The sequence below is a fragment of the Parasteatoda tepidariorum genome, chromosome 7 (genome assembly GCF_982258835.1).
Source record: "Parasteatoda tepidariorum strain Cologne lab strain chromosome 7, Ptep-v5.0, whole genome shotgun sequence".
Lineage (NCBI taxonomy): Eukaryota > Metazoa > Arthropoda > Arachnida > Araneae > Theridiidae > Parasteatoda > Parasteatoda tepidariorum.
Window position 1 is genome coordinate 63,442,191 of NC_141761.1, and position 27,943 is coordinate 63,470,133.

General features: G+C 30.1%; 1 protein-coding gene across 2 annotated transcripts in view; it reads right to left on the minus strand.

The window, feature by feature from the left end:
* LOC107451272 (fatty acid synthase) overlaps window positions 1-27,943 on the minus strand; it is an 85,271-nt gene that overhangs the window by 34,809 nt on the left and 22,519 nt on the right. For both annotated transcript variants that reach the window (XM_087167945.1, XM_071183367.2), the window contains 10 exons: window positions 27,065-27,298; window positions 24,122-24,570; window positions 22,435-22,671; window positions 20,176-20,368; window positions 18,273-18,496; window positions 15,228-15,532; window positions 12,719-13,071; window positions 10,542-10,787; window positions 7,914-8,087; window positions 982-2,149 (listed from right to left, as the gene is read on the minus strand). In XM_087167945.1, coding sequence (XP_087024071.1) covers window positions 982-2,149; window positions 7,914-8,087; window positions 10,542-10,787; window positions 12,719-13,071; window positions 15,228-15,532; window positions 18,273-18,496; window positions 20,176-20,368; window positions 22,435-22,671; window positions 24,122-24,570; window positions 27,065-27,298 — 3,583 coding nt within the window. The remainder of the gene's footprint in view (window positions 1-981; window positions 2,150-7,913; window positions 8,088-10,541; window positions 10,788-12,718; window positions 13,072-15,227; window positions 15,533-18,272; window positions 18,497-20,175; window positions 20,369-22,434; window positions 22,672-24,121; window positions 24,571-27,064; window positions 27,299-27,943) is intronic.

The window sequence follows — 27,943 nt, forward strand, 5'->3', positions numbered from 1 at the left end:
ATAAATATATTTTTAAAATCACTTTTTAATGTTTTTAACGGGATTATTTTTCACCTATCTGATGATTAATTAGGACTCATGTTGTTGTTGCTTGTCCCCTTTGGCTTAGATAAACTAAACCAAGTCCAGGAAACCTTGTCACACGATTAAATCAAAAACTACACCCCCCTCACAGAGGTACCAATACCCTGCCCAGAGATACCCTGCATAACCATACCCTGAACAGAGGCACCAATACAATATCAGATATGAGAGGGAGAAGCGATGGTAGAACAGCGGCAAACAGCATAAGTCTTTTCATTTATTACTTATATGAAGATTATTTATTACTTTAGGATGTTTTTAAGTGGATTATTAATACTTATACTTTCTTTTGAGAATCTTCTAGGTCATCAAATTCCGGGTTCTGGTATCATGAATGTACTAATTATGTAATTCTCTTTACAGAAATAATTATGTGATAGTAAATTATCAAATTACAAATAATTGATTTTATTTTTCATACATCATTTAAGGTTATAATGGAAAAATAGCAGGATAGCTTTTCGAGTTTACCAAACCTTTCTAGCTGAAAACTAAATGAAGCTAATTTGAGACTGATTACTATGAAATTATTAGTTTCCAAACCTGATTGAATGGAAATTTCAATTTAGCTTCAAATTGAGGGTGCAATAAATTTTTCATGATATCATGATTCTGTGTGCTAATATCGTAGTTCAACGATAAATCAAGATTTATAAAAGTATTTTAATCAATTTCATTTGCAATCGATTAAGCCCAACTTTGCTATTTACGCTGGATTTTTAGTAGTATTCCAGTACCAAAGAATTCTTCCCCTTCAGTGCTTAGTAAAAATCTATTCCAGAACAAAATAAAAAGTACAATATAAAAAGTAGTTATTTATCAATTCTTATAAGCAGATACGAGGAAATATTATTGAAAATTTTAATAATTTAAAAAATGGTACTGGGAAACACAAACCTTATTTTTTCACCTCCTGGTTCTTGTTTCAAGCAATTAACCATTCCGAGCATTCCGCTGCTGGCATCATCCTCTGATATAAGCCAAATGTATTCGTTGTCACTCTGTCTTAAACTTTTTTTAATCTCATCGACCCAGGAAAAAGAATGGTTTGCGGTTATTTTTAAAACCGAATTCTTGTCGGTCGACATAGCAAAGCGGAGTAGGTACAGTGCTGATCCATAAGCATTACGTGCACAGCTAACGATCATTAATTTGTAGTGTTTTAAAATCTGTTCGAGTTTGGAACGCGATTGAATGTGAATGTTTCGTCCACACTGCTTCGATAAGAATTCTTCTAATGATGTTAGTTGTTCTTTGTGATGAAGTAATACAAAGCCACCTCTTGCAAGTATAGAACATGCTGTTCCAATAAGCTTTTTCAATGCGGTGAAAGAGCCACTGTAAAACGAAGACACCACAACATCTTTCTTCTCAAAACCTAATTTAGATATTGATGATGAGGGAAGTAAAGTAATATCAGCCTGTGAGAAGATATCGTTATCTATTGAGTTCTCATCTTCTAATAGAAGTGAGTAGCTTTTAAATCGTAAATGAGGATGCTTCTTTGAAAAAGCTCCAATATGTTGTAGAATTGGAGAGCATTGTGAACCGATTTCAGTTACATTCAGTTTCTGAAATGTATTTTCTGCAATTATGTCCAACATAATCTTTAAAGCATATCCTGTTGTTATAGCAAAATTCACAGGATCCTTTCCGAATTCTTCAAAAGAAAAACCTAGTTCATTTTGCATATTTTTTTGCGATAACCCATTTTGCGATATATGTTTTAGACACGTAAATAGACTTGGGTTTCCGTTCAATACTTCGTCGCATTTGACGATACTTTCTTGTTGTTTTAACTTGAACTTTAACTTGTCTGTTTTCATTTTCAACTTCTCTCCTATTACCAATAGAAGGTTGTTACAATTTTTCATATATCGTTGTAATGATTCGTTGCATTCTTTTTCGAATGTGTGTTGGAACATGTAAGGAACAAAAGTATGAGTTTCCCGCACTGGCATAACTTCTTTTATTCGACGAGTTGTACGATCAGCAGATACGTGTTCAATTTCAATACCAATTGAGCGGCAAATGTTCGTGTTTTTATTTATTTTCATAGGTATCTCTGTAAAAAAGCACAAAAAATAGAGTTATTATACGATGTAAGTCACTGGAAAATATTTTTGATTTATACAAGTAGATTAAAAAGGAATAGATTTTATGAAGAGCATAAAGCATACTGAAGTGAGCTGTTATGTTAGATTACATTAAAATATACAAAGTATTCTGTAATGACAGTTATTGACATTTATTTTCAGAGTTTTTCCTTTAATGTTATAAATTTCTCATTAAGGGAGTGATTTAGGTAAAAGAAACGTATGAAAACTCTTACACAGCAATGATTTAATATCGAATCGATCATAACAATGCTAAGATTAGCACTAATAAAAAAACAACTACAAAATTATTTGTGATGCCATTATAAGCATTACATATTTTCTAGCTTTTAAAATTTCTTTAATATCATAAATTTAATTTTTTTAAATCATTCTTAATCTTGTTATAATTAAATTAAATCAATTTCATAATTTTTTTTATCACATTTAATAAAAGGCGAGTATAAATACCTTTATTCGTTTTTTAACAATCAATGTAACGGCCAGTTTTGATAATTCAATACAACTGTATGACTCATTAATTCAGTGTCACGCCTGACTGAACTCAAAATCTATTTTTTAACCTTACTCTTCTTTCAACAGATTTATTTCTATAAACACAAAAATGCTTCGATTATAGGGTTATATTAAGTTCTAAACGTCCTTTTGGGGATTAAGCTGTGACCAGATTGTTTAAAATTTTATATTAATATAGTGAGGTTGGCCTTATTTTTGGCCATATTATGTATCAATAACTCGCCAAATTTTGGATCTCTTACCATGCTTTAAATGTCTATCAGTCTTGGAATCTCGATGAACCGCCAGTACTAATATTAATAGTTACAAAACATGATATATTAAATGGAAGTGAAAAGAAACTATTTTGGTCTCTTTAAAGGAAATGCTGATTGATATTTAATTTTGTTAATATAAGTATAGCCACATTTGTTAACTTAAAAATGTTCCAAAATAAAGCAAGAGAATTCCCTTAGTTTGATATATCTCTGCAGTATCCCTTATTCAAAATAACATTAATGCACAAAAGAAATTTCCGTTATCACTGATTCTTCCAAAATAAGATTTATTATTGAACTTGTTTCTTTCTTTAATAAGTCTTAATTCGATTTCACGTTTTTGTATTAAATTACTCCTTCTGATTCCCATTGTTAACATTTTTTGTTTTATTAAACTACTAAATTATGGTGGCATTAATAATGGTCATGGTGGGTCATTATACATAATTTTAATTTTTTAATACCATGCAGATTTTTTGATGAATTTAAAATAGCTAGCAAAATGAACAATGTGAAATGTTTTATTAAAAATGTAAAACTTATCTTTGGATGCAATTTGAAATAATATCCATTACATATAATTTTAAAACATACGATGTGATAAATCTTTCAATATTTATGCGTCTTACACAGAATTATAAAAGCTTAAATTTCAGTGGTGTATGTCTCTGTTGTATGAAATAATTTTGAAATAAAATATTGTTGAATACAATGGCGAGAATTTTTAACATAAATGTGGAAAGTTACTTATACACCCTAATCATGAATTAAAACGTGAACTTAAAAGTCACAAAGATGCACAAAAGCGAAATAAAAGTGCTGCCCCTAATAAAAGTTTATGAGAGTTTATTTGGTTTATAGAATTAATATGAAAGCATTTAAATTTCATAGACAAAGGATTGTATTTTTTACTATGTTTTGAAATGCGTTTGAAAGACGAGAAATCAATTTTTAAAATCGTTTAATTCCTCACCGAGAAAGAAAAACAATTGGAATATTTCAAGCTATATGATAACTCCAGGTGATGTCAAGAAACACAGTGTGTCCCAGGATTATTGGGACAAGCTTTAGGGAAGGTTGGGGGTATCACAAGGATTCAGAATTGCATAGCAAGTCATGATTGGAAACGTCATGGAAACGTAGTATTGCAGGTATCAGAAATAAACAGTCGCAAGATTGAGACCATCTGAAATATTTATAGTTCAAAGATATTACATGCGCTGCGGTAGATGGAATGTAAAAATGTCACAAAAGATGATCAATGTTTCCACCTTTGCTAGCATTGTACCTTTGGGCCATGGATTGGTGAACTCGAACGAATAGAAACGCAACAACACAAATGATCATGATGCTTAAATCAGGAGAGCGTGGTGGCCAGGGAACCCATACACCATGCCAAACACAAACTAGCGGTGAACGAAGACAATTCCGACCAAGGGTTGCTGTGCAAATCTGAATCCTAGTGATGTCCCTTACCTCACCTTGAAAATTGTCGCAATAATCATGGGACACCATGTATAGCCGACAACATAAAATCATTTTTATAATCTTCAGTTATTTTTATAACAAAATATTTGATTAAGATAATAAATCTAACTATATATACTATACATACTAACTATATATATGCCGGATAACGTAAAAAAAGAAACCTAAATTGAAAATGTTTCAAAATGTTTGCGTAAAATAAATTTTAATTACATTTGTAAAAATAAATAAATTAGTAAAACATTCATGAAATTGATTGAAAATCAATGTTTTAAGCATAAAAAACTGTATGACAATTTGAAGAATCATTTTCATGAAAGACTCATTGAAAATATTAAAATCAGTTTCATTTTCAAGCATAACTAATTTTGATCAATACAATCAAACCTCAATAATGGTTTTTAGAAATTTCTTTTATATTTTTCTCAGTGAATATTGATTTTTATACCCCATAATAGCTTTAATTACAAATGTATAATAAGTTTTACTTTCGATTTCTTTTGTAAGTTAAGTCATTTAATTCCATATATGCACGCAATCATACTTTTTCCACTCCCACCCGGTTCTTAACTGTGAAACTTAATTATTATTTTATATTCCTCTAGAAGTTTTTATGTGTCCTGATTTCTTTTTATAATTAAACATATGCCTGCCTTGCAGATTGTTACATATTAATGCTTTTGTCATTTGACTCAGTTAACCGTAAATGTTTTTTACAACAAAGATTCTAAAAATATTTGCAGAATGTTAAAAATTTGACTATCGAAATAAGAGAAGCCTCATAAAATAGAACACGAAGATGACTACCTTTAGTGCTTGAAAAAAGATTAAAATCTCAAAATAAGCATGTAGGCTTTGAATCTAGAGAAGTTGAAAGTAGAGGTCAGTTGAGGTTTGTCCTATCTAAATTAGGAGTTTGTACGCTAAAAAATGAGGATCTTCAGAATTCAATCACCTTACACTTCGAAATTCACCAGGTGCAATTCACCAGGCAGTGAATTTCATGACCACCGCATTCGAGAAGAAACAAGCACGCAAAAAGTATTTTCGTTACCTGGTATATATGGTACCGATAGGTTAACCATGTAACACATTGGCAGCAAACAGGTTGTCGCTAAATATTAGTTAAAAATTTGCAGTCACTATATATTTTGTGAAACACATACAGAGAAACATAAATTTAGGAGAAGTTCTGAATATAATTAATATTAAATAAGAATTCCTTTAACTTCCGTTTGAATGAGCTTTTGTCTGGAGATTTTCGCAAATCGGTGGGAATTCTACCAGATACTAATAATCATATATAAATCTCTTACGTGGCTCCCAACTTTTGGCTGTATTTCTTTTCCGCTGGTGGCAACAGTTTTCATTTTTAAAGAAGTACTTTGTACAACTAAATAAGATTCTTTTCACAACACTTAAATATTTACTTTATTTTCTTCATATTATACAGAGAACAGTCGGCAAAGAATTCTGCTAGGTTAAAAAACATTTCGCTAAAAAAAGAACGAATTCTAAAAGAAATAAAAATAAACAACTTAAAAAATATAAATGCTGTTGCCAGCCATAGAAATTTTTGAAAGTTAACTTAGCAATGTAATTCAAAATGACATAGAAGCGCAACTAGATCAAAATTATGATACCTGAGCGCTTGACGTAACAAATCCTTCAATTTTATAAGTGTTGTATCACCAAATGCCCAGATTAACAATTGTGTTTTTAAAAAAATTCTATAAAAAGTTTTAAATAAAAAAACTTTTATCCAGCTACTTCTACAACTGCTTCTTGAGGAACTTGGCTCATTGATTAAAAATATTGTTTTAATTTTACAGTGCTAACTTTACTTCTACTTACATTATTGCTATGACCCTCTTTCATTACATTTTACAACTTCATGCAAAATTTGAGGACTTTAAGTTCATTGTGGTTGAATACTGAAATTTAGAAATGTGTACGTAAAAAAAATAATATTTAGAGGTTAAGAGTTGCCTCAGAAAAATTTGAATTGTTGACACTCAATTTAATAATGGGAACAATCGTTTTTGTGAAGAATTGAATTGTATTGCTGACATCAAAACTAAAATATTGTGCTTCAACTTAACAATACTACCTTAATTTTTACTTCTGAATACTGACATTTAGAACAAAATTAAGGTCTAGAATTGCCTCGGAGAAATTTGAATTGTTAACAATGACTTAAACAAAAAGTTTTATTTTAACTGACAAATACTATATTATAATTTTAACTTTTTCTATGACTATACTCATTTTCTTAACTCTTTTCTTTGTTTTTTATAAATTTTATACTTTTGTGATGAAATAAAAAACTTATAGTTGTTCTGCTTCTGAACACTGATGAATACACAAAATGATGGGCTTCATCAACAATCTAAAATATATACATTTATTTTACAAATTCCATATTATTAGGGTGGCGCCCTTCAGAGAATTAAAAATACAAAATTATCTTCATCGAAGCCGATGCTTTACATCCGGCGTTCAGTGGCAGACTACTATTTCATATTGTTTTACAACACATGGCTTTAGCCCTCTGGTGGAAAGGACTTTAAAACAAAACTTACAACAGTTACTTTTCTCAACAACTGAAATTTAGAATAGTGTGATTAAGCAAAATATGTGAACTGTTTGCAATTTCAAATTAATATTGAAATGTACAGGTTTTGAATTTTCTACAGTGAAAAGTTTTCGGAACTTCAGTATTCAAAAAAGTATACAAAAGCTAGACGTTAAGAACGTATCCAATGAGCGAGCAAAGCGAGCATTGCATTGCGAGGCAATCCGAAATGAACTGCGAAACCAGTTCCGGTGGTTGGCGAGCGCCAGCGAGCAGGGGGCGAAGCCCTCCTAGTACTTAGTATTTTACAAATACTTAATGCTAATAATACTCAGTATTTACCAAATACTTAGTAATTTATGCAATGCGTGCGAACATCAGAGGTCGAAGGATCTTACAGAGAATTGTTGTAGCTTTAGCAGACATCAAAAACACACCTGGCATATATTTAATAACTTCCGGGAATCGTTTTTATGTTTGCAAATTAGGCTATAACGTTTTGATGCTCCATTTCCAACAACCTTTGTAATATATAATCAAATCAATCTTTTCATAGTTAGTTCGCTTGTAGAATCTCTTGTTGTCGTTTTTCAGCTTGACATTAGCACATGCATATTTTTCGTGATTTTTGCTGTATGTGACCCCATGATCTAAGGTTAGTTTTTTAACAATATTGCCGCCTTCTATCTCCCCTCTAAAATTGAATTTTAAAATTCCATGTATGATGGTAACAAGAACATCGAAATATCCTGTTACGTAAGATATACACAATGCGTAAATACGAATTTATATTCACTACGGTTTGAAAACATTAATTTATTTCAGATCAAAACCAGAAAACTAATTGCAAGTTCTGTAAGAAAAATAATAGTTTACCTTTGTTATTTTCATCAGAAGTTAGTCTTTTCTTAATAGCTTTAGGATCTATTTTTATTGATAATATTTCAGTTGGTAAGACAAACTCATCATAAATTGCCATTACGTAAGTCTGTAGACAGTTTTCCAGAAAAGGAATCCATCGTTCTTTCCATCGCACCGTGTACTGAGTGCCTAGATGAAGAAAAAAGAAATTCCAATGAAATTAATTATTGAGGTAATAACATGAAGAAAAATAGCTTTTAATTATAACTTTTTATAATTTTGTTTATAAATTTTTCTTAATTACTATTTTAGATGTATGATTTATTTATTAAAATTTGTTAATTATATTTTAGCTATTTTTTTGTATAAATTGCAAGCAAACGTTTAAGTTTTAGCAATAACGCGTTTAGAAAAGGTAAACATTAATATATTAATTCTCTAATTGAAAAAAAGAACTTAAAAAAATAATAATAAATAAAAAAACGGGAAGATTTGCTATAAAATGTATTTTATCGAAAATAAACTTAAAGATATAATTTTGTCTATAATTATAAGAAGATTCATACGAGAAGATAAAATTTATAAAGATATTATGCGCCTAGATAAAGCATCCATTGATTATCTATTTAATAAATTATATTGTTTTCCTAATTAGCCAAAAACATGGTATGTCATGGCAAAAATTAATCTAAAAATAATTTTTTAATTAATTAATAAAAAAATTATCGAGAAGATATCATTTTTTGAAACATAATGCGTCTAGATTAAATATTTATCGATTAATTATTTGGAAGAATTTACTGAGTTCCTTATTGAGCAAAAAAGGGATTCAGAAATTAATTAATTTTTGAATCTCTTTAATGTTAATTTCTAAATATCTTTAATGCTAATTTCTGAGTTTTATAAATTATGAATTCTTAATCCCCTGAGCGTTAAAATCGTAAATCAAAAGATTATCCCATATAAAAATAATTTTTAAAAATTATTTATCATTTTTAATTGTTTTATTCAAAATTATTGGAAAGTTGTTTTTTTTTATTTGTAAACTACATAAATTTTTAAAACATTTTAAACTACATAATTTTAAATGATAAAATACAAAATTTGAAAGAAATCTGTCAAATGGATATTTTTAGAAATGAAGCATTAAAAATACGGATTTTTTTCAAACTTTATAATTCAAAATTATTTGACCGATTCCAGTTTAAATTTTAGATTTTTTCTCTTAAAATTAAGTAGTTTAACATCTATTAACTAAAATCCATACATCTTACATTTTAAAACTTTTTATACTCATATTAAATCAAATTAGAAAAAATAGCAAGTAAATAAAAAAAACTAAATTTTGCATCGTCTTTATTTTTGAATTGACAAATTTAATGATTGTGTGGTTGAATTTTTGGAGTCGCCTTTATAGTTCCCGAACTATGGCGAAATACCAAAAAGTAAAATGAACTTAAAAATTAATAACTTTAAATATAAAATATCTAATCACTCTCCTGACGAAGGAATTAAGATCATGTTTTCTTGATTGTGGTTGCCCACCCTCTCAATATTTCAATGATCAAGAATCCACCGAATCCGTAATCGGAAGCATGTAAAGTTTAATAGAACTAATTTATTAATTAAGTGGTTGCTTCCCTAACTTAATTAATAAATATTAATAATTACTTAGCAAATGTCATAAGTTTGGACAAACCTTTGAACCCATTACGAATGAACTCAGTTAGTTTGTGAAAGTCCGAACTTCTGAACAAAAGTTATTCAGGGTGATATCTTTATTTCACCATTACATGCGTCTGTTGCTTCATAGAAAATGGATATAGTTCTGTCGTAACTGCTTTGTGTTCCATGTGAAAAATGCCAACATGGAAGTACTTTAAATACATCATTTCATTATGCAAGGAGTGAAATTTTTAAATGAAATAAGCCTCAAATATTAAAATCGCTGTATTGAGTGATTCGTTTTAAAACTTTAAAAGGCTTTTAATTCATCCGTATGCACGCAATTTTCTTTCCATTTGTCTCAGAGCCAATTTATAATTAAAAATCTCCCTTAAGTGCGTATCGTCAGGTAATATGAAAATAAGAAATTGAACATTTTAATACAGGTTTTCCATTATATAAGCAGTCTAATTAAGCGTTCTCAAAATGAATTAATTTTAATACAGAATAAAAACAAATTTGGGCTTAGAAAAATACCAGTAATATCTTCCTTTCATTCATTTAAAAAATCTGCCCTTACCTACATTTAAACTCGGAAAAAGAGATAAAATCTCTGTAAATCCAGTGCATTGCAACAGATTCCGCACGTATGATTTCAATAAATGGTACAAAAAGCAGTTTTGTTAAGAATGTTGATGCTCATATATGCACAACAACCTTCCTTTTCTATTATCTTGTCTGAGTAGAAATAGTAGATTTAATCTCCATTCTTTTTTTCGTCTACTAGGATTCATTTTATTTCAAGGTTCAGAAGAAGTAAAATTTCAATATAAAACTAAAGCACGATTTTATGCTTAATATCTGACATTTTTTTTAAAAAAAAAAAGAAAAGTCCCTAAGTTTGTTATTCCAGTTCAGCCTGGCAAATATTAACCAACAGAAGTTTATTTGTACATGTATTTTTTAAAATATCTGTACCGTCAAGACTCATTTTCTCTAGACCTTGAAATTCAGGTCCATATTCATATCCTCTTATTCTCAAGTCGTTGTAAACATCTTTTCCATCAACAGTTGACTCTTTGTCAACATCATATACTGGCTCTGGCTCGCTGTATGTACGATTCTCCCATTCATTTATTCGTCCACTTGCTACTAAAGAACTTCCTTCAAAAATCTCAAAATTTCTGCTGTCCTTGAGGAGATGAAATCTTAATTCCAGAACATCTGAAAATAAAGCAGATTGTTATTTTTTGGGGGGTGGGGGGTGGGGGTTACAGATCTGCTTGTAAAAGTATTCTGCACTGTGTAGAAAAAGAAGTGCATTAATTGGATAAACGTTTTAAAAGGGAATAAAAATGTATTGAAGTCCATCTTTCACCTCAGAAAATTTTTGATTATTGTTTTAGAATTCTGGGCATTGCTTAACATGCGTAAGAAGGCTTTAAAATTCCCTGAGTTAGAACGCAGACTTTCGAATTAAAATATTACTGCTCAGAACACTGACTATCAAAAGTGATTGATGATTAGAAAATTCAATTAAAGATAGCAGAATGCAATAGATATGTACAAGTTTGCTGCGTTTTGCTTCACGGAACATAGATTTATTCATGTTTTAAAATTCGTCAACTGAGAGCGAATTTAACTGAGAGAAATTTTGATACGAGGTTCTCAAATATTTCAGCAACAGGATGGTTCATTCAGAGGTTGAAATCGCCTGAGCAAACATTTCAGTTCAAATGATCAAACATGGAGAATAAAATATAGTTTCATTTTAGAAAGCAGTGCAAGTGTTTTTAAGTTAGCTACTTGTGAACAATTCGAAAATAAAATAAATTGATCACAAAGCAGAACAAAATAAACTGTTCATTTAATTGATTTTCTAAATCGTCAGACAATTTTGGAACAGCTGGTATGCAGAGATAAGTGGTGAGATTTTGAGAGTGGAAGGACAAGTTATGATGCAACTGCAGCTAGTGCAAGCAACTTGTTAGAGCAAAAATAGTGATTGTTGTTCTCAAGCATTAGCTTGCATTGACTATTTTCAAGCATTAACATGGAATTAAAACACATTTTGCCTATTTCTGCCATTTTGATTAGTAGATGTCTGTTCAGTTATAGCTTGCATAAAAATTTCACATAAATTCTATGATATTATGTGTATTCAAATCCATTCGATTTCAGTGAGCACGCCAACCAAGCCAATGGGTGTCTGATTGAAAGCCTACAGTTTTTGGGCAAACTACTTTTTAAAAAAATAATTATAGATGGAAAGTCATGTGCAAAGTGTTTCAATAAGCATTGTAATTTTTTATTGCCCGGAAATAATTATAGAGCTGCTACATATAATTCCCACACTGAACTCAAGGACACCTTTTTATCTACGAGCTTTTTATTTAAATGTGATGAGAAAGTCTTGAAATGATTTTTAGAGCTATTTTCTTATTATTGATGATGCCTGCGTGCTTGTAGAACTAAAACTCCGTTCTGAAACAGGTTTTGATATTATACATTACATCTTTTTCACGATACAAGTTTTCAACTAAGTTCTCTATCTATCTTTTTGAGCAAATGTGCGTTGTGCTAAACAATAAAATCAATAACGAAATGTTCAATCAACGCGTCATTTGTAATGTTCAATTGGGTGCCAGAACATAATGTCTAGTTATTAAATGGTGCTGCTATATTAATTAGAGTTAGACATTACATCCCAGCCTGCGTAAAAATCGTATTATCGGCTTTGCTGTAGTTTAAATTAGAAAGCACTGATTCTATTTTTGTTTTTGCTCATTTATTTACTTTTGATAATAGTAATTCTTTATTTATGTAACAAAAATTAACAAGAAAATTTGGAAATTTAAATTTTTAAAATTTACTGAATTTCGATGCTAACAACGAATATTAAACTGTAACAAAATGCTCACCATTTCTTCAGCAAGTTTTAAATAGTTTTTTGAAAATCAATTCAGTATTTTCTAGAAATGGTAAATCAAAATTATCTATTTTATAAAGAGTTTAAATATATATATATATATATATATAACTTATCTAACCTTTTTAACAGATCCGCTTTTCCGCTTTTTAATTATTAAATAATCGGAGACTATAATTTTATAGTTTAATAGAAAGCAACTTTTGCGAGAAAAAAAAAATCTTACCCATATTTAAGACTATAGCTCGGTTGATCTTGAAGTTTTCAATGATAATTGGCAAATCTTCACATTTTTTATTTTGGTTTTTAGCTAACATTTCCCAAGCAAATACAATGTATCCCGAGGCTGGGAAGAGTGTTTTTTCATCAATAGAATAATCTAAAAGGTAACTGGCTTCTCTATTTAGATTGTATTTCTGAGTGCTTTCACCCGTCTGTGGCTCCCATTTACGAACTTTGAACGAAAGAGAATGATTCCACTTGATTAAATCAGATATACACGGCGTGTTTCTAGGAACAGGAAACTGCATAGGAGGATAGAGTTTTTCCACTTTCGGATTTAATCCTTGCTGATATAATCTGGAATTAGAAAGTAGTAAGTCATATGTCTTCATTTTTAATTGTTTATGCACTAACTAAATAACCATTTTCCGATCAGGGTGAAAAAAAGTGATTAATCAATTAATCGGTATTAACCATCACTATTAAAGCCGACAAAAAATTGAAAGACAGACACATATACAATTAATAAAGCTCAAATTTACCATTTTTTTTTATTCATTATTTGTTCCCATTCCCGGCGGCTTTACATTATTAGACTAAACGAAACACGTTTTCAGTTGTGCATTTTATCAAAACAAAGATTATCTGTATTCAAAATCATCCGGCATGATGCTATTGCTCGAGGTTCAATTTATGATAGTCAAAATTTCTCATAATCAACAAATTTTCTCCGATAATAGTACCTGCAATATGTATCCTAGAATTTACATTAGTTTATTTAGTAGTTATTAAATCGGCACCGATACCAGTAATATCTATTATCAGAATTAATTAATCATCATTGGCGCAAATAATACCCTTTCCCTAAGTGATGAAGTTACTTTAATTCATTAATTTTACTTTTTTGTAATTTTGTTTCAAAATTCGATTACTGTTGTTTGTTTTAAAATTATTAGTTTTGTAAGAACACGTTTTGAAAGCACAACTATAAACAACATAAACAAGTTTCAGATAACTTTAGAAATACTAATTCGATAAATGGAAGAAACTCCTCTTTTTTTCTTTTTGAAAGAGAGCTGTATATTAGCAAACATCACTGATATGGTTCCAGTGTATGAGACCTTTAAATATTTGAAAAAGCAGAACTATCTTCTGTTATGATCGATGCTAAAAACCAATGAGAAAATTTCGTTACTCAAACATCTCTCCAGAATGGTCTAAAATCTTTTGGAAAAAATTTTAAGATCCGGGGACTCTACGAGCATTTAGGTTTTGTCTCGCTAACGAGTCGCAAGATTCCCTTCTCAAAAAACACTTTGTGTTGCTTCTTCAAAATGTCTGTTACGTCATCGTCCGTCACAAATCTATTTCTCTTGATCAAGTTTTTCAATTGATCAAAAATGTCGAGGTCGATATGGCGACATGTCAGAGCTATATGATGAATGATGCAGATTTTCCTTCCTGAGCGTATTGCCAGTTTTTCTTAACCGTATGAGTGGCAAAAAATTTCTTCGAAGTAATTTCAAAGGGTTCTGGCATGGTCTTGGATAGTCTTTGCAACTTTCACATTCTTCTTTGGCACCGTTTGCTCTAGTGCTTTACAAAGGTCAATGAAATTTACTCTTCTACATACACGGCAAGACGGCGGCGACTAATTTCATGTTGGAAAATATCTTCAGCTGTCAAATACTAAACCTCACCATACTGTTCGTCTTTTAGAGCGTCCATTATGTCATGTAACCGTTTTTGACAGAATCTATGAGATCATGAATGAACTTTTATTCTCAAACCTACGTGTCGTTTTCATAAATGAGAGGCACTGGTATGCTACGCACATGCATCGCAAATAATGGACCGAACTTTTACTGTGATGGGTGGGTTGGCACACTTCCATTTGAGTTGACCTAGTATTCATAAAAAATAAATAAATGAATGAATTAAAAAAAACGAATAATTTAAACTATCATTTATAACAACGATTAACGAATTATACACAATGATAACCTATGAGAAAAAAATATTTCGCAAGAATTGCATTCGAACGAACTAATCGAAAATTTGAAACAATTGTTTTGATCGGGTATCAAAAAAAAAAAAAAAAAAAAAAAAAGGAATTGTCACATCGGTCGTCAACGAAAGCTTTGCCTTGAGTTCCTTATAACTAATTTTGGCGTAACTTTCTAAGTAAAGTTAGATTTTAGAAACTCTATATTTATATGAACTCTCTGTATATGGATTCCTTGATTTTTATTATTCTTTGAAGATAAAAAGTAAGATATTTATGAAGTTCTTTTTATTTGTCAACCCTGATCATCTAATAACCATTCAGTTCAGTCATTGACATTCGAATAATTAGTAACATTTATTGAAAAACATGATATCACTATTCCATGCAGAAACAGTAGCAACTTCAAAATGTGTCAATAATAACTTCCTCACCATGAAACGTATTAAATGTAACAGTTTTAGAATTTTAGAACAATAAAAAAAGTGCATTAATGGCAGATACGTACGTTCCTATCGATCCCAAAAGAAAATTCACTCCATTCTCAGCTTTCTTATTCACCAGACCTATATTTGTTCTTTTAGAGCCAATGCCACGCTTTAAAACCGATTGAAGCAGAGTATGCGATGATATTTCGATCGTAATTGCATTTGAAGGGATTTTCTTTACCACCTCGTTGAACAAGACGGGAGAAACTAGATTATTAACAAAGTAATCGTCCCCAACTATCTGGCATCTAGGTTGTTCCCAATCAGCCTCAGGAACAGAAGAACTAAGCCAACGCTTGGTTCTCCTTTTAGGAACTTTTATGACCTGCAAGACATTTGTATTATGTTTACTGATATTTGTATTTATAATTGATCAGGAACAGAAGAACTAAGCCAACGCTTGGTTCTCCTTTTAGGAACTTTTATGACCTGCAAGACATTTGTATTATGTTTACTGATATTTGTATTTATAATTGATCAGGAACAGAAGAACTAAGCCAACGCTTGGTTCTCCTTTTAGGAACTTTTATGACCTGCAAGACATTTGTATTATGTTTACTGATATTTGTATTTATAATTGATCAGGAACAGAAGAACTAAGCCAACGCTTGGTTCTACTTTTAGGAACTTTTATGACGTGCAAGACATTTGTATTATGTTTACTGATATTTGTATTTATAAGGGGATAGGATAAATACTTAGACATTTAACGTATCAAATTTATCAAAGTTTTGTTTAGTTTTCTTCGCAATCATTAATGATACGAAAGAGTTCTTGAAGTTGTTCGTCCATTCTAAATTTATTTCCAAAAGTATTTATAAGTCACTAGTTATACCATGCAAGCGTTGTAACATAGTGGCATAGTTTTGAAAATGCTTTTCCTTACAAACAGAACGAAATGTTAATGTTGACGATGGTCACAGATTTGCTGAATCGAAAAATTTACTTGTTTATTCTAAATAATAAATAAAAAAATAAAATAAATTATAACTGTAAGAATAATAAATATAAAACGAAAATAGATTTTTAAATAAAAAAGAACAAAGATATATAAATCTAAAAGATTATTAGTAATAAACAATTCAATAATTTTCAAGTAACAACTGTCATTGACGGAATCTCCTGACATTATCTGCATTGATTTAACTTTGCTAACCTTAAATTCAATTAAATATTAATAATCATTGAAACTACGTTTTCTTAATGAAATTCGATTTTGCCTCGATTACAGCTGTAAGCAACTAAACCATGCACAGCATTGTTCGGCAAAGAAAATGATGCTTATGATCGTAACTAACCTATGATAGTCAAGATTTTATCGTATCAGCGAAATTTTCCTTTTGAATTGTCAATAATGTGCAACTTCAGGTTAAATTGCTTCTAAAATTCCTGTTGACTTTCTATTATTTAGGTTTAGAGAAAAACGTTTCTAAAATGTAACTGAACAAAATAAACACGCGATTTCAAATAGTGTTCAAAATACTAATTCTGTGGAACTACAGTTAAGGACAAAACTATTGATTTTATTTGTTCTCCATTGCCATAAGGAACCAAAGATAAATAATTATTCAAAACGTGCTATAAATTCTAGGTAAAACTAAGTTTCTATTTGTTGGTGTTGTAAGCTAAAATAAAGAATTTTCCTGTAATTCACAATTGGGAAATAACAATTGGTATCAAAAGATTTGAGGGTTATTTAATAATTAGAAGAAAGTAATTATGAAAATACTAATTCTGTGGAAATACAATTAACGACAAAAATATTGATTTTATTTGTTCTCCATTGCCATAAGGAATCAAAGATAAATAATTGTTCAAAACGTGCTATCAATTCTAGGTAAAACTAAGTTTCTATTTGTCGGCGCTGTAAGCTAAAATAAGGAATTTTCCTGTAATTCACAATTGGGAAATAACAATTGGTATCAAAAGATTTGAGGGTTATTTAATAATTAGAAAAAAGTAATTATGAATAATTATCAACTCCTTTAAAGTAATGAGTACAAATTAAGCAATAAAATACCGAAATAACTTTTGATCTATCAATCGGATTTTGACGTAAGAAGATCTAATGTAACTGGTTTAAATTTCTAATCTTAAATATTCTAAATATGTCGATGATGTTAATAAATATGTTTGTGAGGTTAATTTATGAAATCTGACGCAAAAATGCACTTTCTTTTTAAAATCATAAATTTCATTAAGCTGATTTTGATCTCTAATCCGCCAAGAAAGAAAGCTAAAATCTGTAATATATAGTCCAAGTAGTTTAGTCAGAAGAGCGTGGAAAGGTTCCGAGATGTTAATTAAACATTTAGCGTATTTAATTATATCTCAGAAACTGCTAAGGAAAATAAAAATAAAAGATATTAGCGTGTCTACCAGCACAATTATTCAATTCCAATTCCTTAGAATATAAGACGTGCTAACTCAACTTCATGTTGAGGTACCTTTTCATAGATGAAGGTGGACATTGTTGATTACATTCACTCCACAAAAATGGTTTCTTACAATCATTAAAATCCTTTGCTCAAAACTAATTCCTCGCGAGAATTTTTTTTTTGTTATTTATAGTGTTTTAATTTTATTTAATAAATTTGGAATTGCGTTACTTTTTAATATTAGAAATTAAATCAGTTCTAATTTTTTTTGATGTATAAGTATGTTTCCTTCATAAGTAAAGTTTCGATGTATAGCTTTTTAGAGAGTAAAGTTCTGTTTTTTAAATTGTAGTGAGTGCAAAAATATATTTAAAGCAGTTTGAAAAACTTTTGTTCATTTCTTGGCAACACTCTGTCAATTTATTGTGCACGTTAAATAATAAAGGTTTCACTGCGATTACATAAGAAAAGATAACCATGTGTATTAAAGCACTCAAACACTGACTCTGACTCTCTCTCTCTCTTTGGCAAATAATCTTCGCAAAATACACTTTATAGTTGTGATGAGTTATAAGACACTCTAATCTTTACTTAATTTTAAATTAAGAAATTTTAATGGTAAAATTTTTAAATCTTGGCTTTATTGGACGAATAGTTATTGTGAATTGAAATTTTATAGCAACATACTTTTTTGGTCTTTAATTTTTCAGCTGCCGGTCTAATGTATTTCGAATGAAAGGAGTAACCATAAGTATTTACAAGGGTTGCAAATATATCTTGCTTTTTCAGTTTCGATACAAAATTTTCTACATCATCTTTCAATCCAGAAATCGTAACTGAGTCATCAGCATTATGGCAAGAGGCGTAAACGTTTTCTGGGCACAGTTCCTGTGCTTGCTTCCAAGATAGACCTACGGAAAGGAGTTAAAATAAAAGATAAATAAAACATCTTTATCAACTTGATTTTATTAATATTATTGATTTTATTATTTTTTCTTAATTTGATTGCCAAATCAGTAAATTATTACAAAAAAGCTATTTTTTGGACTATTTCAGTGCAATTTTGATAACAATATTAGAAAACTTAGGATAATTTTGATAAATAACAGATATTACTGAGTCATCTGTAAGATCGTGTATGCTCTGTTCATATAAATCTAAACACCAGAAGTCCAATTTTTCTGAATTCAATCTGCAGTTTTTCCGAATGGATCTAAAATACACTTCATTTATAACATCAGAAATCTATAAATCTATTTTTCTCGAATTATGCCAAAATTTACATTGGCTTTATTTTATTTGATGCCAGTGAAGACATTTGTTTTCAGAATTTTCTTCAAAACTTGTTCATCTGAGATAGTATTATCTATATTGGTGGAAATATATATGGTGGAAATGCGTTGCTAAGATCATAAGAATTTAACATTGAAATAATTATTGCAAGAAATAATACATTAATACAATGGTGGCGAACCTTTATACAACAACGTGCCATTTTCTCTGAAAAAATTGCTTAATGAGGTCATAGACGTGCCGTCAAATAATTTTGACTTCGTGATTATTGGGGAAATAATAATACTAAATACTATCAACTCAAAACTTTTTATTTACATTGAAAAAAAAATACATTTTGCAATATCTCAGTTACCGTGTAATTCAACTTTCAAGTTACTTCGTTGTTAGGATTTCAAAGAAGGATTAAGGCATTCAGTTGGTATATAAGTTTAATATGTTTGATTTTCTCCAACCCAAATTTGAAATTTAATTCCCATTTTACTAGGTGGTCTTTTATTCAATGTGTTGGAGGAATAACATTCTCAAGACATCAAAAAGAAAAAAAGATTTTTTTATATTTAATAATATTATAGTAAAACAAATGAAATAATAATATTTTAACTAAACTCTTAGAGTAATTAATTTTTAATACAAAAATAATAACATTTCAGGAACAATTGTGCATCTTTAAAATTAACTCCATTTATGTTGTTATTATCCTATACTGATGGCGATAATATCTAGATGAAATCCAAGAGCCTGTGAGTTTTCAAACAATGAATAACTGCATCAGGACTACAGAATAGCTTGCTTTTTTAGTGGAAACCAATTCATTTTGTAAGCAAGGGCACGAGTGGATTGTGTAAAATTGCATTTCAGTGAAAAAGAAAGTCCAACACATGCCGTAGAGTTTAAAGATAATCCGGCAAAAGTTGACTATTTGCCTCAATTATAGCAATTTCAGGAAGAATACAATCACACAAGCACCTTTCTCCAAGGAGAGAGGAAAGAAAAAACACACATACTTAGATTGAACAAATATTTTAGTCTATAAAAGATCTATTTGGAGTGTTTTGAGACTATCCGGTGCTGAATACTTCAAAAGCAGTGCCATACACACAATAATGTTTTGCATTCAAACCAACTTTTTTGTAGTGCAAAGGAATAAAAAAGTTTGAAGAGTAAAATTCAAAAAAAAAAATTAGGTAAAATAAAAATACATATTTTAATTTATGATTAAAGGTATTGACAACTAGCAGTAAATCACGCAATTTTTATGTAACTAATATCAAACACGGATACGAATTTTTCATACCTGTTGCTGCCATTAGTCCTCTAACTAGGTCTTGACTTTCTTCTACACTTAAACCTCTGGCTAAAGCCAACAACATCGTTTCTTCTAAAGTACTGCAACCATCTCCATACGACGCTGCTATCTCACCTGCGCTGTGACCGACTAAGCCATCAGGATGTATGCCGATGTGGTGCAAAAGATCAGTTATGGCAATCTAAAAATATTATTCATTAGAATATTTAAATTTTTTCGACTAAAGGTTTTAACAAATATTTGTTTACTTGAATGGATAATATCTTTCTAAGTATATCGTATTAGTTATCTTATGACTGTTTTTTACCCTTGAACGATCTTTCCTCTTAATTTTCGGTTTGCTATATGAAATTATCACGTCCAGGGTCACTGCCCAATATTCTTCATATTGATGTTTTTAAGGTTAAAGGCCATTTCTAGTTAATTCTAACACCGACGTATTACCTAATTTATTCAAGATGTGAAATTCGCAGCCATTTCTGAAAGGATAAAAAAAAGAACAAGGAAAAACGAATCTAAATTCGCAAAACAAAAATTAAACTCTGTCTGTTCTGTCTGTTTTGGAGAAAATTATCCCCCCTTACAAAAGAAATATAAAAATCAACTGGTGTATGGAAGTATCTCAGAATTGAAAGGCTAGTTTAAAAACTTCAAAGACTAGAAACCTCTCTATATGCTAACGCATATTTTCTTCGACCGAACCTTGTTTTGGGATCAGTTGATTCGCTGGCCGATGGAATCGGTTTATATGCATTAAGTAATGACAACCGTGATACTTAACAAAGAAAAGAGTGTATTACTATCTATTTATGTTGTGATTGGTTTTGTGAGAAGCTATTTTATACCAAAAGGAAACGTAAGCCTTTATCCCTCCATGTACTTCTTTTCTAAATGAAATGCAAAATACATAAAAGGATCGTGTTTATGAGTACTTCATGAGTAGCATTACGTAAAAAAATTAAGAACCTTTTTGCTATGATTAGATATTGTTTAGATTATCATACACACTGAAAGAAACAGTTCAGAAAGGAGCTTGTTCCCGCAGATAAAGATTTGATTGTGTATACACCGAAGAGCCATTACATTATGACCACCCTGATAATAACATGTAGGACCACCTTTAGCCCTCAAAATTGCTAGCATCCGCAGTGGCATTTATTCCACAAGGTGTTGATAGGTAGTCTGAGGTATCTGGTACCAAGCGTTCACCAACTGCTCCTGCAATTCCCTCACATTGCGAGGAGGTAGCGTGGCAGCACGAATTTGGTTTTCCAAGTAGGACCACTAATGCTCTATTGTATTAATGTCAGGTGAATTTGGGGTCCAAGACAAGACTTGAAAGTCACTGGAATGTTCCTCGAACCAATCCATGACGAATGGACCCTTATGACATGGTGCATTATCCTGTTGGTAAACACCATTCCCCGCAGGAAAAACTGTTGCCATGAATGGGTGAACCTGGTCTGCAACTATGTTCAAGTAGCTTACAGACGTCAGGGATTGTTCTATGAGGATTATGGGTCTTAACGTGCCCCATGAAAACATTGTTCCTGGGCGAGAAACCATGAAAACCTCGGCGAGCCCATTGTTATAGATGGAGGGTGATCATAATATAATGGCTCTTCGGTGTATATACGTTATCAAAACTCGTTTTTTAAAACTTGACGAGTGGAGTCGAAATTCGCAGCATACATTTATTGTTGTCATAAAATACTCGTTTTACAATTTTCTAAGGTTAGTACGCATTTCGCTTTTTTACAGTTTTATCCCCAAAATATAAACTATTTTTACATAAAATGTTCTTTCTTGGAAAGGATATTAATTCACAGTTTTTTTCTTATCTAGAGCTTTTGCGTATCTATATATTTCTCTGTAGAATATTTTTACGTTTCAAAAACGCTGAAGCGGTAAAATTTTAAAAACTTTTTGAGAAGACTCTTCTTTAATTAAGTTGCTTAACTCGAAACCCTTAAATTCTTTTTTATTTAAATCGAAATGCTCATTAATTTGGATGGTGTATAGAGGAATTGATAAATGAAATATGCAAAGTGTTGAAAACAAGTTTATATTTGTAAATGATTTTTTTGATATTATATTTACTAAAAGGAACTTTTAAGTTTTGATAAAATAAGAAAAACAACTAAAATTGAAAATTTTTAAAATCTGATAATGTTAAACTGTGTATTTAATTTATTGGCATACGTATTTCTACAATTAATGATATAACTATTTGAGTACTATCTTAACCTGTATTGCAGTAATGGATACAAATGCCGGCATAATATGTCTGTCTTGCTCCAGTAAGTCACTATCTGAGCTCACTATTTTGAATAGGTCTATTCCATGCTGCATTAACACTTCTGCACATTTCCTCATGGTTGACGCAAAAATATCAATTTCCATTAGCTGCAACGCCATTCCTTTCCATTGGCATCCCATGCCGGTGTATATAAACCATACTGGCCTTTCTACTTCAGTGCAATTCTGTAATGCAAACGTACATTGAAAATTTATAAATAAAAATGTTAAAAATTAGTTAAACAATATATTAAACATAATCGGGTCAGAATCTCATACTTGTAACACTTTTAAAGTTCAGATCCAAAAAAAAAAACCTTAATAGATTTGAGAAGTGCATATGGTGACAGCATAGTGTAGACTTTTTAATTCGCTGATCCCAACAGCAATACCATATGTTTCTCAGCTAAAAGTAAATTATAGATTAGAAATTATTGGTTCAGAATCGGATACTTTCAGAATTCAAAATCATTTGTTAAAAAAGCAGTACGTTATTTTCTCAGTTGAAAGAAATCGACTGACTTCGGAATGCCTTGTTGAGCATCGCCGTCGTAATTCATTTCTCCTATAATAAAAATAGTGAGTGAAATTTTAACTTGAGAGATTGTGAATATTTCACAAAGCAACGAGTAAGAAAGTCACCATTCCAAAGCAATTATTTTGATTGGTGGGAAATGCAAATGTTTGTCAGAAAGAACTGTTTGGCTGTTAAAAGAAAGCGCTGCCATCTAGTAAGTCAAATATTGATATGCTATTGCTCATAAATGGCAGGCTCCTTCACCAATAATTTGTATGACAGTTTTGAACACCATAGCTCAGTTTATGTATAAAATTTCTACAGACATTTTAGAAAGGATTAAAAGTGAAACTAAATAATTACTTCGAAACTAAAATTTTATTTCAATGAAAATACAAAATTATTCGAAATAAATACTTTACGTATAACTAACTATTCAAAACTACTTAAATTATTAATTAAAACACCCTAACAAATTGAATAATAACTATAGTGCTGCAAATAAATAAAGAAATAATCAGATTTATGATGCAACACGAAAGAAATATATTGAGAAATAAATAAGCAGAGCAAAATGGTCATAAATGAAAAAGAAATGCTGTAATTTAGGAATTGGAAGTAAAACTACACTCAGTTTTTTCACTATATCTTCTGATAGATATGAATAAATTTGGATCGTAAAATTATTTTCGTAACAAAATAGTAACAAGAATCGTTTTTATAACCGAATAATCTTACCTAATTACTTTATTTTCTTTGAAACCAGACTTTTTTATTTTCTTGAAAAACTCAATTCTCAAAAGTTTTTCAAAACTTGTAAATATGAACAGCGCTATATCAAGCATATTCTTAGAATCTTAAGCGTTTAGGAAACACTGACTATTCATATCTATAAAAAATTGAACTGAATGTAATGTTAAATTGCAAATCCTTCCAAAAAAGGGTCACATTTGTCAGAATATTTCACTTGCTATCTCCTCTTTTTCACAAAATGATATTAGATAAACCATTTTGTTCCTCTGGAAAATGTGCAAATATCGTGTTGTTTTCTGCATGCTTTTACCATCATAAAAGTGAATAATTGTCAGTTATAATATGAAGAAAAAGGAAACTGTTTACCTTAATGTTTTCTATATCACTTGGATCCTTTTGACACAAAATATAACCTCTGTAAGGCTTGAGTTGTGGATGGCAAAAAGATAATTTGTGCAAAAGAGCAAAGAACTCGTCTGGCAAGTTTGGATTGTCTTTAACGTAATCTATAAGGAATTTTACAGCATTCTCGCAAGTTCCGGAGACGAGTGCAAGTCTTGGAATTGTTGCTCTTGTAGAGTATTTTCTTGGGTATGTTTTGTTATTTTGTTTCAAGACAGTTGATATTATTGTTCCTCCCAATCCATAACAACTTATCGGAACATAAGGACTTGAAAGTGGTGTTACTTCTGAAACTACTTTCACGGAGCCATTCATTAGTCCTTTTGAATTAGGATTGGGCTTCTTAAAATAATAATTTGGAGCTATGTTTCCTGTCTCGAATGCCAATAACACTTTTATAATTCCAGCAAGACCTGCAAGAATTATTTATTTTGTAATAGCTTATTTTAAAACGTAAAAAAATAGAATCGGGAAAATGAATGATCGGTGGACTACATAAGCCCACCGAAAAGTTCTCGAATTCAATTACGTATTTCTCTTTATTAGAACCGTTTTTTCCCCCTCAATATAAAGTATCACAATAATCTCTTATTATTTAAGGAGTATTATGACATTGTCTTTAATTAAAAATTAACCGTTTAATATCGTAATACAAAGCTTTTTTCAGCTTCAAAGTGAAATCTTATTAAAATAAAGAGATCGAATTGCAGCTTTTTGTCAATATAACGAATGAAAAACGTGTTTTGATTTAAGTTTTGTATATATTTTTTTTCTTTTTTTGGCAAGATGAACTTGAATCTAAAAATGTTTTGCAAAATATTTTCTAGTTTACAGAAAAACAAAAATTATGTCCTTTTTTTTTAAATTATTGCTTTTATTATTTTTTTATTGAAATTATTGTTTTTGTTTCATTAAATTATTCATTTTGTTTCATTATTTTAAGTAGAAAAAAAATCGTCATTAAAAGTTATTGCATTAATAGTATATGCTTAGAGTTTTTCAGCACTGGGAATTTACCTATATACAAAAAATTTAATATGTGATGCTGTAGGTTTCTTTGTTGTCGGTGCAATTTTTTCGAAATATATATATATATATATATATATATATATATATATATATATATATATATATATATACTGGTTCTAGATTATCTCTAGAACTTCTGGACCAATTTTAATGAAATTTGATATGTATATACATTGATACAATACAAAACAAATTACCATTCCACAATTGTAATACACACGCATGATCGTGTGTAACACTAGTTGGAGTCAGAAGGTAAGAAACAGCGGTTGCAGAAAAAACAATAAAAGGGTCAACAGGGGGTATGGTCTCCTCTTAGAGATATACAGGCCTTGCAGCGTGATTTCATACTTGAAATAAGACATTTTATCATTTCCTATTGCAATTGGCCTGATTTGTCGTGAGGCAATTTCATAACGAGTGTTACGCACGATCATGCGTGAATATTACAATTGTTTTGTTTTATTTGTTTTGTATTGTATCAATGTATGTACATATCAAGTAATAAAATCAATCCAGTAGTTCTAGAGATAATTGACTAAGTTTGCAAATTATCTTAATTTCTTACACCAGTGTATATATATATATATATATATATATATATATATATATATATATATATATATATATATATATATATACAGGGTGATTCTAAAAAGATGGGCAAAATTTTAGGAAGTGGTAGTACAAACCCAAGCAAACAATTTTTATCAAAGAGTGCATAGTCGAAAACCGCTATAGGGCGTCAAAGTTTATGTTCTTATATGAGGCAAAATTACACAAAGAACGATGAAGTTAAGTTAAAAAAGCAAATTTAATGGTATGTGATTACAATAAGTGTTCAAAACAGTGACCGGTAGCGGATATGCTGGCAGTACATCAGCGAAGAAAAGATAGGCGAACATTCTGAAGCACACCAGGCATTTCACGAACTTTCCCTGCAGCGGCCGGAAGCTTGGCGACAAGTTTTTCTTCAGATTTGAAGGGAGTCTCATACATAAGAGCCTTCAGCTGTCCCCACTAAAAACCAATTATTTTTTAAATATATTTAGACATTATAGCACTCGAATCAGCAGCTTTTATGTATGAATCGTCACGGAAAATTTATCTTCGTCCCATAACAAGCAAATAATAACTCGCAGCGCAGTAACTGGCAACAGGAATGGAGCTTTCACGTTTGCATCAAACAACTTTCCAAATGCGCCATCACCTTTGCGTTTTGTTTTCGACCATGCAGTCTTTGATAAAAATTGTTTGCGTGTGCGTGTACTATCAATTCCTAAAATTTTGCCCATCTCTTTCGAATGACCCTGTATATATATATATATATATATATATATATATATATATATATATATATATATATATATATATATATATATATATATATATATATATATATATATATATATATATATATATATATATATATATATATATATATATATATATATATATATATATATATATATATATATATATATATATATATATATATATATATATATATATATATATATATATATATATATATATATATATATATATACATAAATAAATAAGTAAAGTATTGTAGCATCTTTTCTCACTCGAATAGCAACTTGCGGCGTACCTGAGAACTTCCCTTACATCCTAGATTTGATTTTCTTTTACAAAAATATTTACCGTCCCTTTCATAAGTTACGGAATGAACTTTAAGACAAATATTTCTGTCATTGCTTTAATGGCTAGGTTTAAAAAATGCATGTTGTTTGATAAATATGTCAAATTGATTTTAATAAAATACAAAACTAGTAACAAAATATTTTTTTTTTGGATTTATGAAAGTCAAGACAGGTAATGAATTTTTTACTGTCTTATTAAAAGTTAGATACTTACCAGCGGTTGCTTCAGTGTGCCCAATATTACTCTTCACTGATCCTACATGGATAGGCTTCTTTCTAGTACTTGTACAATAAACTGTTTCTATGGACTTTAGTTCTTTTTCATCTCCGACCACTGAACCAGTACCATTGGCTTCAATGTAGTCAACTTGATCAGGATGTAATCCACTTTTTTCTAAAACAAGCTTGTTCATATTTTCCTGCATCGTCAGAGAAGGCACGGACAACCCTAAAAGATTACCAACTTTAATATATTTCACCTAAAGTTTGTTTTTTAATCACCACAATCAATATTTAGTGTCAATCAATATTTAAAAACCGCTCTTATTTAGTATTTAGAATCTTCGCCTCGAATGAAGTCAAAAATTTCTACACTATCAGTCGCGTCGCAAATTATTATTAAAGAATTATTCGTATGATTAATATTAATTGAATTAATATTAATCATACGAATTTTTCAAAAACGAAGAAAGACTGGACCAAAAGGAATTTAGTTGCCCGATAGAATTTGAAAGAGTTTCTGATTATATTTATGTCTCTTAAATAAACCTTTTGTTACTTTTGGCAATCAATCAGGTTTTTATTTTATTTTTTCAGTGTGAATCTTTTTGTTGTGTTCACCTTGATTCACTGAGTGTTGTCAGGTGCATCAAATAATCATGACTATCATTTGTCACTTAAGCTTGAAATACTAAAACGGCTCACTAATCAGGCTTATGGTAATCCCTACAGAAATTTAATGTATTTTTGAGGTTTATTTGAAGTTGTTTTGAGGTGTCATGGTTGATTCGAAGTTGATTTCAGAAACAACCATAGGATATCAACCTCCCAAGGTATATAATCCAGGTGTATGAAGTTGCTTCATTCACACTTA